At 37.0% G+C, this 15674-nt stretch overlaps 1 protein-coding gene and 2 long non-coding RNA genes across 3 annotated transcripts in view; 2 read left to right on the forward strand and 1 right to left on the reverse strand.

Moving 5' to 3' along the window:
• The window catches only part of LOC115996577 (phosphoenolpyruvate carboxylase-like), a 6772-nt gene extending 5860 nt beyond the window's left edge, over nucleotides 1–912 (reverse strand). Inside the window, exon 1 of the mRNA XM_031235870.1 lies at nucleotides 575–912. Within this exon, the coding sequence (XP_031091730.1) occupies nucleotides 575–739 (165 nt within the window). The 5' untranslated portion in view covers nucleotides 740–912. The remainder of the gene's footprint in view (nucleotides 1–574) is intronic.
• Nucleotides 913–12295: 11383 nt separating this feature from the next.
• LOC115995811 lies at nucleotides 12296–12874 on the forward strand. Its single transcript, XR_004093569.1, has 2 exons — nucleotides 12296–12384; nucleotides 12492–12874. It is a non-coding gene; the product is annotated as an uncharacterized LOC115995811 (long non-coding RNA).
• A 1432-nt stretch (nucleotides 12875–14306) lies between these two features.
• On the forward strand, nucleotides 14307–14885 carry LOC115996262. The gene is made up of 2 exons (XR_004093583.1): nucleotides 14307–14395; nucleotides 14503–14885. It is a non-coding gene; the product is annotated as an uncharacterized LOC115996262 (long non-coding RNA).
• Nucleotides 14886–15674: the final 789 nt, after the last annotated feature.

The raw sequence follows: 15674 nt of genomic DNA on the forward strand, positions 1-15674 counted from the left end.
CCCAACACACACACTCACACACACAACAAAATCTCATTCAACCAAATTGATCGGCCAATTAATTTCGTAATCACAAAATTACAAGTTTGACTATAGTATGATAACTGCCTATTGGCCTAGACCTTCTTGGTTTGCCTCCTTGTGGCCATAGCCCATAAAGTAATCATCTTTTGCCCCCAAACAACAAAATCTCATTAGGGGCAACCCAGTAAAGTTGGTCAGTTTGACGCTCAGCGACCAATAGGTCTCCTTGTGGTCATAGCCCATAAGAGTAATTATCTTTTTCCCCCAAACAACCAAATTTAATGGGTAACTCAGTCAAATTAGTCCGGTTTTAATTCAGTAATCACAAGATTACAAGTTGGCCTATTGGCATAGACCTTCTTAAGTTGAAGGTTCCATCTATATGCTTCTAAACTGTTTTACCCGTGCAAACTATCAGATAGTAACTACATATTCACTCATACTCAAAACAAAACAAAATCTCATCCTTGAAAACATTGTAAATCCAAAATAGGTTAACAAAAGACAATCATAAACATAGGAAACAAGAAAAGTTGGTATGTAAATGTACCGTTTCACGGATGTCCTCTCCATGTAAGTCCTGGAGAATATCAAGGAAGCGATCGAGCAAGAGAGCGTCGTACTCCACAAGCTTGTCGTCCTCGGAGACCTTCGCGGGCGCCAAAAGCCGCAGCTGGGCATCAATGGATGCCATCTTCTCAACATTCCTGCTCATCTTCTTCCTTCACTCTCTCGCTATAGCACAGTGTTTTCCGCTAAGCTTGTGAGTCAAAGAAAGGGAGACCGCGAGGAGAAAAGCTAAGGGTAGACGACACTTCAACCCGATTGATCCTTTAGGATGAATTGAATGGGTGGCGAGAGAAGAGTGAGGGGTAGAGAATAGTGGCACACAAAACTGGATTTATATCAGACACTGCAGGGTAACTCTGCTTCGATTGGTGATCATACCACGCACGTCACCTCACATGCCCACTTCAATTATACTATTACTCAATTTTAATCAAACGTTTGGTTGGGACGAGAAAATTAAGAAAGAAAAGAACTGTAATTAGGTACATTATTTGATAGATATGAAGACAGAATGGCTAATCCCTCTATTGGGTGGGACAGCTGACCCCATACCCAAAACCAAGGATCAAACCTTTGACCTTTAGTTAAAGATGAATGAGTACCTTCCACTCAACCACACCCTCCAGGTTAATTTCGATTAATATGGTTAACTGAAATTTTCACATATTATGATATGACTTATATATACTAACAAAAGTATTCCCATATAAGTATCTAAAGTGAAACAAAAGTGGGAAATTTGAGTGGCTTAAGTTTCAATTTGCACAAGTTATTACCTACTTTTTTATAACTCAATACAAATTATTTTCATAAGTTAATTTAAACGTGTTAAATTTTATCGCATACACTAAGATTTCGACAACAACTAAGTGGGTGAAATATGATTTTTGTATTAGAAGGTTACAAATTTAATTTTTGCTAACACATCCTCGATTAAACTCATTTTGCATGTCTTCCTAGTATAATTTACGTATCCCTATTATATAATTAACAACAAAATTTATCCAGTACACACTCGAGGAGTTTAAAAAAAACTGTAATTTATGCACGCTTCTTTCTAATTGAAATATAATAATATACTTCAAATATTTGATTTACTTGTATTTGAAACCTTAAAATTTACAAGTAATTGACTTTTAATAGATAGATGTCTAATGTCTGGTAGCAATACAGCATGATGTTGAACGCCGAAGATTCTATATGGAGACAATATAACATGCCGTGGAATATTCCTATTCAGATCAGATGCAGGCTGCATATTCTATGCCACTTGACTTTAATTTTACCTACACTATTATACAATTTTCTATTTTTTTTTTATTTTAAAAGAATAAGAAATAATTATATTCTCATAATTATTTTTTATTATTATGACTCTCGGTCGACCGGATTGGTCGCCTTCTCTTCAACTTATGACCATTCATCAATCACTGATTTTTTTCGGAGTACCTTATGAACCCTAAGGACCTATTATTATAAGTTACTAACCGGTTATTGAGTTCAGATGTACCAAAATGACAAGTTAAAATGTTTAATTGCATCTTTCAAAGTTTACGCGTTTAATTATACTTTCCTATAAAGGTAGAAGGCCTGTTTGACTCCTTTCTTTACAATTTTTTTAAGAATTATTTAGAATTGTCTTAATCGATGACAGAGAATTTCATCAGGCATCACGAGCACCCAGGCATGATAGCTTTCGATCAGTGACTAAACTATGAACAATTATTTGGTCTTTAATAATTTGTTCATACAATATTAGCAAGCGACCAAACACGACGTTTAATTTATTCATATTTGGTACGTTTGGGGTGTGATTAACGACGTAATCTAATTACCTTTTACTGTATATTTATTTTCCTTGTTTATTCAATTTCCACTTCCATTTTTAAATTCGACAAAAAATGGGTTGATTGATTCAATGAATTTGAATTGTTTATTGTTGTTTGTGTGTTTGTTTAGTGTGGATGTGTAAGCTATTGGACAAGGATTGGTTCGGCGAAAACGATGGTGCTGTTAAGGCTGTTTGTTTGCATAGTTTAGAGGCATTATTATAGGAAATCCGCGATCACTACTTCAAATGTGCATGTTTTGACGTTGGGGAGATGATTAATTTTTCTTATTTGATTTACTATAAAGTCAATAATCAGTACTCGAATGTATATTTTGACTTTTGAGTAAAACATATCTTATGTCTTTAACTAAGAAAGGAGTCAAAGGACTACAAAGAGGTAAAGTAGTATAGGTTGCTTATAACTTACCGGTTTAATAAGAATGCCAATAAACAATTCTCACTGAAAGCTGAATTTGATATTTTATGGTTACCAAACAAATTCTCCAACTAACTTGATTTGAATTACCCCAATTAATTTTTCTTCTATTCTAAAGGACGGTTGGCTATAAAGCCTATAAGATTAGTTGTTTTATGGTTATGACTTTAGAGCACCTCCAATAGCTGTAGTTTTTGAGAAGTTTTTACAAGTGTGACTAGGATAGAGAAAATGGGAGGGAGGAAAAAAATATATATAAAAAGAAAAAACAAAAACAAAAGCTAAAAAGAAAAATTTTAAAATGCAGATAAAAGTGCCCTGTTTGGGGCATGCAGTTCACGCGCGACACGCTCGACTGGGGGCTGAATGTGTGCCCAACGCGTACAAAGACAATAGCCTTCTGCCATCTCTCTCTCTCCTGCGGGACCCACAAAAAACTTGGGTCTTGCAAGAGGAGCTGAATAATCTCTCTCCAACCTTTTATTTCTTCCACCTTTTTTTTTGAGAAGAAAGACTTAATGCATTAAATCATCAGAAAGCAATTGAACAAGATAAAGGGGAGGGGTATCAACCCATTCCCCGCAACCTGACATAGAAACGGCTTCCGGAGCAACAAAATGGTTAGCACGATTCGCAGATCGCTTCACAAAATGGAAAGCTACATCATGTAACAAAGATGCAATTTCTTTAATATCTTGAACTAAAAGACCAAACGCAGAATGAAAGGACTCGGCATAAATAGCATGGTAAACTACTTGGGAGTCGGTGTCGACATCAACATCTCCCACATGCCAATTGAGAGCCTCCCGAATACACAGTGTCTCGGCTTCCTCAACATTGAAATCCCCTTCGTCATCACGGAGCACCCAACCTAAACCCATAACATTGTAAACACGGTCAAAGGCTGCATCAGTATTCACCTTGATCTGGTTTCCTCCACTTCACCTGCTCCGTCACATTATCCCCCGTTGAATTTATTTCTTCATTCGCATGTCTCCAGTTTGACAAAAAAGAAAGAGACTTAGTAAGCACTGCCTCCAAGGCAAGAGGGATCCCATTCCAAACATAATTATTTCTACTATTCCAAATTAAGACCCCAACTTACCATCAGAACCTTGCATAACAACTCAGCATTTAAGGAGACAACACATGCAAAGATCCAATCTGCCATATTGTCCTGGACATGCGTCACCGCGGGTATTCCCAATTTATTCCACAGAGTCTTAACGTGCTGGCAAGTTACAAATACATGATAAACAGATTCCGCACATGTGACAGAATAAAGAGCAAGGTACCTGTTTCGCATTTAGAGCATCCCGAGTTGGTAGGAAAGACCAGAAAAGTTGTGCTGCCATCACCAATACACCTTCTACATCCCTTCTGAAGCACCTTTTGGACCTCAATTCAAGCAACCCCCTCCATATAAAAGAGGGATTACTACCAGTGTTAGCCTCAAAGTAGGAACATTTAGGGTAATATCGGGCCGCCACCAATGATTCCGGCATAGTGATTAACCGCCAAGCTTGCTTACCGAGAAAGGCCAAATTCACTTCCCTGAGCCTCCTAAAACCCATGCCACCCTGCGTCTTGGGCACACAAAGACCACTCCAGCTTCTCCACTTGATGCCCTTACCATTGCCTGCAGTTCTCGTCCACCAATACTCGTTCATTATTGTCTCAATACTTTTACAAATCCCAACTGGTAACAAAAACACCATTATAGCATATGACGGCATTGCTTGAATGACAGTTTTCAGGAGCACCTCCCTGCCGGCACGGGAAATTAAAGGAACTTCGCATTCCAGGTACGCACTCTGTTCAAAATCTTCTCCTTTAAGAACACCAAAATCTCCTTCTTCTTTCTCCCTACAAGAGACGGTAAACCCAAGTATTTCCCTGCAGTGTCACCTTCACATACACCAAGATCAGCTGCCACTTCAATCCTTGTTTGTTGCACCACATTAGAACTAAAGCAAACAAGAGACTTATCAAAATTAATTTTTTGACCTGATGCATAGGAATATGTGTCCAGGACCCATTTCATACGTGAGCTTTCAAGTGAATTTGCTCGCAAGAAGAGGAAGCAGTCATCTGCAAACAGCAGATGCGAAATCGGTGGTGCTCCCCGTGCAACTCGCACCCCATGCAGTAACCCTTGGTTGGTTTGGCTATCAATCAACGCACTCAGCCCTTCTGTGACAAAGAGAAATAAATACGGGGATAGAGGATCACCTTGACGAAGCCCTCTACCTGGAATAATTGGACCAAGCTGGCGGCTCTCATGCAAAATATTATACTGAACAGACTTTACAGTTTTCATCAGAATATCAATCCACTTCTGTCCAAAACCCAACTTCTTCAATACAGCAGCTAGAAAACGCCATTCAACACGATCGTAAGCTTTACTCATGTCCACTTTTAAAGCTGTTATTCCTTCTCTTCCCTGGGTTTTGCGCTTCAAGTAATGATGTGCCTCGTAAGCCAACATGATATTATCAGTTATTAATCTTCCGGGCACAAACGCACTCTGGGCGTTAGATATTAGATTCTCCAATAGCGGCTTCATACGATTGGCACACACCTTGGCAGCTACTTTGTACACAACATTACACAGTGCAATGGGTCGTAGGTCCTTCATTGATTCAGGAGTGGGTTTTTTGGGAATCAAGACAATGAAAGTATTATTCGCACTAGCTGGCAAACTAGCAGATTCAATGAAACGTCTACAAAACACTACTACATCACCACCAACGATGTCCCAAAAATGTTGGAAGAACCCCGGTCCAAACCCATCCGGACCTGGTGATTTGTCTGGATGCATATGAAACACTGCTTTGCGGACTTCTTCGATACTGACTGGTCTTAGTAATCTGACATTATCCTCCGGTTTCACTTTTGTACTGACACAATCAATAACCTCATCCATAATCCCATGCTCAGGCGTAAATAGTTTACTATAATAATCCACCATCACACTGTCCAGCTCTTCTGCTCCATCAACCCACACGCCCTCATCATTCTTCAATTTCACAATTTTGTTCCTCCTCCTTCCACTCTTTACTGAATTATGAAAATATTTTGTGTTATTATCACCCCCTTATACCAATGCTCCTTGGCGCGCTGCTTCCAATAAATGTGTTGTTGCTCAAGAAGTCCAAGGAATTCATGTTCAATATGCATATACTGTGCTAGTCCACTATCATCTCTCCGGGACCTTAAGCTGTCCAGCTGCTTCTTACATAGATCAATACGACGCTGGAAATCTTTATTGTAGTCCTTGCCCCATTTCCATAAATCTCGGCTGCACATCTCAATTCGCGTTAAGACGTCCAACCCCATAGTTCTGTCCCAACTTTGTGAAACAATTTCTCTACACTTATCATCCCTCATCCAGATGTTGTCAAAACAGAAGCGTCTTCTTCGTAAGTCTTGCGTTGCAGTCACAGGCACAAAAAGAAGGGGCAAATGATCACTATAAGGGGTTGTTATTGAGCAGGCTTTGGCACCCTCAAACAGAGTAAGCCAAGAATCAGATACAAGAACTCGGTCCAACTTTTCCTCCACCATATCAGGCGTACCACGGGATCGCTCCCAAGTAAATCGATGCCCAGTAAAAGGTAAATCTTGAAGTGCAGAGTCGGCCACAACATCCCTAAAACCCGATTGTTAGATAAATGTCACTTTCATTAGGAAAGTAGATCCACTAGCAGAAAACATGGATCCACTATCCCCTTAAAATCAGGGATTCATTATCTCATTATTAAGATATTGAATCCCACTATGATTTCTGAAAGGTCATTATAATGAAAGGCCATTTTCCTGTTCATAAGTGGTGCAAACAGTTAAACAGTAGAAAATAATTGGAATAGTGCATTGATGGACTGCATCTATATAAAGGCTCTATAATCCTCTCACTGCACAACATTAAGACTCATACACCATCTAAGAGGGTTGTGAAAGTGAGAGACAAAAACTCTTTTGCAGCAGTTCAGGCATCAACAAACAATCAACTGTGGCTGGAGGTTAGATCATATATGCTTCCTATTTATTCTTACAGTTGGTATCAGAGCCCATAAAACCTCTGCTTGGTTGATTAGTTTGTATGTATATATGCCTGAGACATACATATATTGAATTTACAGTATATGCATATATATAAATTTTGACTTTATATATATATATATATATACAAACTTCTACAAAGGTTTTATTTGGAATATGGCTTGAATTTCTTTTGAAATAAAATCATAAAACAAACCTACTACCTTACTGCTAATACTCTATGGAGAAAATACCGAATTTATTCGCGGACTTTAGCCTCCGATTCATCGTTCTCCGGTGACCGGTGGAGGAGATGATGGTGTAGCGATGGCGAAGCGTGAGGTGGTGGCTGCGTTGGCAGTCTCATCGGCGCCAGGAGGCTGGTTTCTGGCGATGGAAACATCGCTTCCCTTCGGTTGCTTCCGGTTCTGTTTGTCTCTCTTTTGACTACGCAGAATAGAGGTAGAGAGCAGCTAGGTTTTTGGCTTTGGTTTGATTAAATAATAAGCTGCTGGAATGGGAATTAGTTGAATGGGCTGGACTTTAAACTTTTATGGACCCATTTAAGTTATTTATGGCATCTGGACTTGTTATAAAATTTGGATCCATTTAATTTGAAGTCTGAACCCATTTCTGTTGGGCTTAATTAATTGAACCAGATGGGCCTATTTATTTTTCAATGGTTCTGGGCTTATCTTTTTAATTGAGCTTCTTGCTAATCCTTCCAAACGAAATTTTATTAGATTATAATTCAATTTGAGCTTATTAATTTTAAGCTTGTTTAGTTGAATTTTAATTTAATAAATGTGCTGCTATTAAATTGTTTAAAAGTATTGCAATTTAATTGAGAAGTATGAGTTGTTAATATGCATAATTTGAGCATGCTATGTATATTTATTGCAATAATTATTTGATTGTTATAATTATGCATTTAGAAAAGCATGTTTTTTAAGGATGAATTTAGAGCATTTTAGGACAGAATTAAATGTTTATTATGCATGGTATAGTGCCTTTTAGGTGAATTAGTGCCTTTTAAGGATAGATTAGGGATATTATCGATCTTCAATTGTGTCTAATTATTGGCACATTAAAGAATCCTAAAAGGATAGTATACGCAAGTGAATTTACATTCATATAGGACTTCCAAACTATTGTACATTGAATGTGAGAATGCATGAACCAGGGAAAGTTCTTGGGGAGGAACACTAGTTCTATGGCCCTGGCTTAAAACGCCTTGCTGGCTGAAATTGCCATAGTGCCTTCAGCCATATTGCTACTAGTCCCCTTGCGACCCTACTCTGTCTAAGGAGTTGGTTTTTAAAGGAGCCTTAGCACCTACCAACTTTCCTGGGAGTATACTTGGGAATTGTTTATCATATGTCAGTACAATTTGTTTGTTAGGCTTTAAATAAATCTATGCCGATGTGATAATACGATTTTAGTTAATTAAGGAGTAGCCACAGCATCCTTAATTTAATTAAAATTGTATATTAAGTTTTAATAAATCACATAAAGTTTAGGCATAAATTGCGATCAATCATACGTAATATAATAAAATTTCGCCCACAGGCAATTTTGTTACATTTGTATGATTAATTGGAATAAAATACTGAGTTGTGATCATAATTTCGCCCACAGGCAATTATGTATCGGCATACAGTTTTGTAGTTTTGTTATTATGTGTGGAAAATCAAACTATAATCGTACCCATTCCGTTTCCACCATTAAGTTTTGATAGATTCATTATGCGTAAAAATTTAGCCCACATGTAATTTTTATGGCATTCGAGTCTATCTTATGCATCATTTACATTGGTAATGTATGCAATTCGGTTCTATGTGTGCCTCAAAACTGATATGAACCTTTTGGTCTTTACAGCATCTCAACCCGTTACTCATACTGATCTGACCATTCAAATTGCCCAACTCTGTAGTGACAACTATAAGGTTTGGAAAGAAAGGATTCTCTTGAATTTAGGGTGGAAAGAGTTGGACTATGCTGTCAATAATAATAAACCACAAATCCCTACAAATTCAAGTACACCTGATGAAATTGCACTATATGAGCGATGGGAGAGATCCAATCGGCTCAGTGTAATTTTGATCAAGTCTAATGTTTCGGATTCAGTTCGTGGTATTGTTGACGCATATACAGATGTCAAGCCCTTGCTTGAGGCCCTTGACGCTCAATATGCCAACTCAGTGAAGTCTTTAACTAGCACCCTTATTATGAAATTTTCTTCCCTTCGTTTAAACACTGTTAAGGGTGTACGTGAGTACATTATGAAGTTTCAGGATATAACAAACCAACTAAAAAAACTCGGGGTAGTTTTGCCGGATACCTTTGTGGTACATCATGTGTTAAATACACTTCCACATCATTATGAGCCATTTAAAATCTCTTATAACACGCATAAGGAAAATTGGTCTATCGTTGATTTAATGACCATGTGTGTTGAAGAGGAGGAAAGGTTTTCAATGGAAATGGGTGAAAGTGTTATGCTTTCCATACCGCAAGGAAAGGGCAAATCTCGTAGTACCACTAAGGCTAAGGGAAAAAGCCAACCTCAAGTTGACATAAAGAAGATGCGAAGGTGTTTTTTCTGTAAAAAGAAAGGACACTTTAAGATAGATTGCATCAAATTCAAGAAATGGCTTGAGAACAAAGGTAATCTATCCTCATTTGTATGTTATGAATCTAATATGTCTGAAGCTAACACTAATACTTGGTGGATTGATTCTGGATCAACAATCCATATTGCAAATTCCTTACAGGGACTTCAAGCCTTANCTGGAGGTTAGATCATATATGCTTCCTATTTATTCTTACAGTTGGTATCAGAGCCCATAAAACCTCTGCTTGGTTGATTAGTTTGTATGTATATATGCCTGAGACATACATATATTGAATTTACAGTATATGCATATATATAAATTTTGACTTTATATATATATATATATATACAAACTTCTACAAAGGTTTTATTTGGAATATGGCTTGAATTTCTTTTGAAATAAAATCATAAAACAAACCTACTACCTTACTGCTAATACTCTATGGAGAAAATACCGAATTTATTCGCGGACTTTAGCCTCCGATTCATCGTTCTCCGGTGACCGGTGGAGGAGATGATGGTGTAGCGATGGCGAAGCGTGAGGTGGTGGCTGCGTTGGCAGTCTCATCGGCGCCAGGAGGCTGGTTTCTGGCGATGGAAACATCGCTTCCCTTCGGTTGCTTCCGGTTCTGTTTGTCTCTCTTTTGACTACGCAGAATAGAGGTAGAGAGCAGCTAGGTTTTTGGCTTTGGTTTGATTAAATAATAAGCTGCTGGAATGGGAATTAGTTGAATGGGCTGGACTTTAAACTTTTATGGACCCATTTAAGTTATTTATGGCATCTGGACTTGTTATAAAATTTGGATCCATTTAATTTGAAGTCTGAACCCATTTCTGTTGGGCTTAATTAATTGAACCAGATGGGCCTATTTATTTTTCAATGGTTCTGGGCTTATCTTTTTAATTGAGCTTCTTGCTAATCCTTCCAAACGAAATTTTATTAGATTATAATTCAATTTGAGCTTATTAATTTTAAGCTTGTTTAGTTGAATTTTAATTTAATAAATGTGCTGCTATTAAATTGTTTAAAAGTATTGCAATTTAATTGAGAAGTATGAGTTGTTAATATGCATAATTTGAGCATGCTATGTATATTTATTGCAATAATTATTTGATTGTTATAATTATGCATTTAGAAAAGCATGTTTTTTAAGGATGAATTTAGAGCATTTTAGGACAGAATTAAATGTTTATTATGCATGGTATAGTGCCTTTTAGGTGAATTAGTGCCTTTTAAGGATAGATTAGGGATATTATCGATCTTCAATTGTGTCTAATTATTGGCACATTAAAGAATCCTAAAAGGATAGTATACGCAAGTGAATTTACATTCATATAGGACTTCCAAACTATTGTACATTGAATGTGAGAATGCATGAACCAGGGAAAGTTCTTGGGGAGGAACACTAGTTCTATGGCCCTGGCTTAAAACGCCTTGCTGGCTGAAATTGCCATAGTGCCTTCAGCCATATTGCTACTAGTCCCCTTGCGACCCTACTCTGTCTAAGGAGTTGGTTTTTAAAGGAGCCTTAGCACCTACCAACTTTCCTGGGAGTATACTTGGGAATTGTTTATCATATGTCAGTACAATTTGTTTGTTAGGCTTTAAATAAATCTATGCCGATGTGATAATACGATTTTAGTTAATTAAGGAGTAGCCACAGCATCCTTAATTTAATTAAAATTGTATATTAAGTTTTAATAAATCACATAAAGTTTAGGCATAAATTGCGATCAATCATACGTAATATAATAAAATTTCGCCCACAGGCAATTTTGTTACATTTGTATGATTAATTGGAATAAAATACTGAGTTGTGATCATAATTTCGCCCACAGGCAATTATGTATCGGCATACAGTTTTGTAGTTTTGTTATTATGTGTGGAAAATCAAACTATAATCGTACCCATTCCGTTTCCACCATTAAGTTTTGATAGATTCATTATGCGTAAAAATTTAGCCCACATGTAATTTTTATGGCATTCGAGTCTATCTTATGCATCATTTACATTGGTAATGTATGCAATTCGGTTCTATGTGTGCCTCAAAACTGATATGAACCTTTTGGTCTTTACAGCATCTCAACCCGTTACTCATACTGATCTGACCATTCAAATTGCCCAACTCTGTAGTGACAACTATAAGGTTTGGAAAGAAAGGATTCTCTTGAATTTAGGGTGGAAAGAGTTGGACTATGCTGTCAATAATAATAAACCACAAATCCCTACAAATTCAAGTACACCTGATGAAATTGCACTATATGAGCGATGGGAGAGATCCAATCGGCTCAGTGTAATTTTGATCAAGTCTAATGTTTCGGATTCAGTTCGTGGTATTGTTGACGCATATACAGATGTCAAGCCCTTGCTTGAGGCCCTTGACGCTCAATATGCCAACTCAGTGAAGTCTTTAACTAGCACCCTTATTATGAAATTTTCTTCCCTTCGTTTAAACACTGTTAAGGGTGTACGTGAGTACATTATGAAGTTTCAGGATATAACAAACCAACTAAAAAAACTCGGGGTAGTTTTGCCGGATACCTTTGTGGTACATCATGTGTTAAATACACTTCCACATCATTATGAGCCATTTAAAATCTCTTATAACACGCATAAGGAAAATTGGTCTATCGTTGATTTAATGACCATGTGTGTTGAAGAGGAGGAAAGGTTTTCAATGGAAATGGGTGAAAGTGTTATGCTTTCCATACCGCAAGGAAAGGGCAAATCTCGTAGTACCACTAAGGCTAAGGGAAAAAGCCAACCTCAAGTTGACATAAAGAAGATGCGAAGGTGTTTTTTCTGTAAAAAGAAAGGACACTTTAAGATAGATTGCATCAAATTCAAGAAATGGCTTGAGAACAAAGGTAATCTATCCTCATTTGTATGTTATGAATCTAATATGTCTGAAGCTAACACTAATACTTGGTGGATTGATTCTGGATCAACAATCCATATTGCAAATTCCTTACAGGGACTTCAAGCCTTAAGGAAGCCAGTGGGAAGTGAGCAGACTATCTTATCCGGAAACAAGATGGGCTCACAAGTTGAAGCAATAGGAACATGTAAAATAATATTAAGTAGTGGCTTTGTTTTGATTTTAGAAAAGACCTTTTATGTACCAAGTTTCTCACGAAACTTGATTTCTGTTTCAAGGCTTGTACCATTAGGATTTTCATTTAAGTTTCAAGACAAGTCTATTGTGATTTTTAATAAATCAACTTGTGTTGGAAATGGTACTTTGTCTGATGGTCTTTATCGCATTAATCTACAAAGCAATTCTACATATAATTCTTTACATGTTCATACTGGCACTAAAAGACCAAGTATTAATGAGAATTCCTATATGTTATGGCATCGGAGATTAGGTCACATCTCTATTGAAAGAATTAAGAAATTAGTAAATGATGGGGTACTTAGTACTCTTGATTATACTGATTTTGAGACTTGTATAAATTGCATTAAGGGAAAGCAAACAAACAAGTCTAAGAAAGGTGCCACAAGGAGTTCTACCATATTAGAAATCATACATACTGATATATGTTGTCCGGATATGGACATGATAAGCCAAAAATATTTTATCACCTTTATTGATGATTATTCACGGTTTACATATATGTATTTGCTTTCTAATAAGTATGAATCATTGGATGCCTTCAAAACTTTTAAGGCTGAAGTTGAGAACCAATATGGAAAGCGAATACAAATAGTAAGATCAGATAGAGGTGGTGAATATTATGGTAGATACACTGAAAATGGACAAACACCTGGTCCTTTTGCTAAGTTTCTTCAAGAACATGAGATTGTTGCCCAATACACCATGCCTGGTTCTCCGGACCAAAATGGTGTTGCTAAAAGAAGAAACCGAACACTTCTTGACATGGTCAGAAGTATGCTTAGCAACTCAAAACTTCCTAAGTTCTTGTGGATTGAAGCACTGAAAACGGCTACGTATATATTAAACCGTGTTCCAACTAAGGTTGTCCCAAAGACACCTTTTGAATTGTTTAAAGGTTGGAAACCGAGTTTGCAACATATGTGTGTTTAGGGATGTCCGTCTGAAGTGCGTATATATAACCCACAAGAAAAGAAGTTGGACCCGAGAACTATAAGTGGTTTCTTTGTTGGATACGCACAGTCCTCGAATGGTTACAAATTTTACTGTCCATCTCATTCTACTAGGTTTGTGGAATCAAGAAATGCCAAATTTCTTGAGATGATTTGATTAGTGGGAGGGATCGATTCAAGGATTTAATTCCTACTCAAGAACATAATGAACTCCATCCTTCTACATCATTAGATAGGTTGATAATAGATCAAAATACCCCTCAGGATCACACGGGTATTGAACAACCTATTGATGAAATTCCACAAAATGCTGAGATTATTCCAGTAGATCAACCAATTCAGGAAATTCCTGAAGCGGAAGTTGAACCATCAACTCTTCAAAGAGAAGGTAGTCCAGCATTAAGAAGATCTACTCGAATTAGAAAATCGGCAATTCCTAGTGATTATATAGTGTNAAAAAACTCGGGGTAGTTTTGCCGGATACCTTTGTGGTACATCATGTGTTAAATACACTTCCACATCATTATGAGCCATTTAAAATCTCTTATAACACGCATAAGGAAAATTGGTCTATCGTTGATTTAATGACCATGTGTGTTGAAGAGGAGGAAAGGTTTTCAATGGAAATGGGTGAAAGTGTTATGCTTTCCATACCGCAAGGAAAGGGCAAATCTCGTAGTACCACTAAGGCTAAGGGAAAAAGCCAACCTCAAGTTGACATAAAGAAGATGCGAAGGTGTTTTTTCTGTAAAAAGAAAGGACACTTTAAGATAGATTGCATCAAATTCAAGAAATGGCTTGAGAACAAAGGTAATCTATCCTCATTTGTATGTTATGAATCTAATATGTCTGAAGCTAACACTAATACTTGGTGGATTGATTCTGGATCAACAATCCATATTGCAAATTCCTTACAGGGACTTCAAGCCTTAAGGAAGCCAGTGGGAAGTGAGCAGACTATCTTATCCGGAAACAAGATGGGCTCACAAGTTGAAGCAATAGGAACATGTAAAATAATATTAAGTAGTGGCTTTGTTTTGATTTTAGAAAAGACCTTTTATGTACCAAGTTTCTCACGAAACTTGATTTCTGTTTCAAGGCTTGTACCATTAGGATTTTCATTTAAGTTTCAAGACAAGTCTATTGTGATTTTTAATAAATCAACTTGTGTTGGAAATGGTACTTTGTCTGATGGTCTTTATCGCATTAATCTACAAAGCAATTCTACATATAATTCTTTACATGTTCATACTGGCACTAAAAGACCAAGTATTAATGAGAATTCCTATATGTTATGGCATCGGAGATTAGGTCACATCTCTATTGAAAGAATTAAGAAATTAGTAAATGATGGGGTACTTAGTACTCTTGATTATACTGATTTTGAGACTTGTATAAATTGCATTAAGGGAAAGCAAACAAACAAGTCTAAGAAAGGTGCCACAAGGAGTTCTACCATATTAGAAATCATACATACTGATATATGTTGTCCGGATATGGACATGATAAGCCAAAAATATTTTATCACCTTTATTGATGATTATTCACGGTTTACATATATGTATTTGCTTTCTAATAAGTATGAATCATTGGATGCCTTCAAAACTTTTAAGGCTGAAGTTGAGAACCAATATGGAAAGCGAATACAAATAGTAAGATCAGATAGAGGTGGTGAATATTATGGTAGATACACTGAAAATGGACAAACACCTGGTCCTTTTGCTAAGTTTCTTCAAGAACATGAGATTGTTGCCCAATACACCATGCCTGGTTCTCCGGACCAAAATGGTGTTGCTAAAAGAAGAAACCGAACACTTCTTGACATGGTCAGAAGTATGCTTAGCAACTCAAAACTTCCTAAGTTCTTGTGGATTGAAGCACTGAAAACGGCTACGTATATATTAAACCGTGTTCCAACTAAGGTTGTCCCAAAGACACCTTTTGAATTGTTTAAAGGTTGGAAACCGAGTTTGCAACATATGTGTGTTTAGGGATGTCCGTCTGAAGTGCGTATATATAACCCACAAGAAAAGAAGTTGGACCCGAGAACTATAAGTGGTTTCTTTGTTGGATACGCACAGTCCTCGAA

This window comes from Ipomoea triloba, chromosome 11 (assembly GCF_003576645.1).
Source record: "Ipomoea triloba cultivar NCNSP0323 chromosome 11, ASM357664v1".
Classification (NCBI taxonomy): domain Eukaryota; kingdom Viridiplantae; phylum Streptophyta; class Magnoliopsida; order Solanales; family Convolvulaceae; genus Ipomoea; species Ipomoea triloba.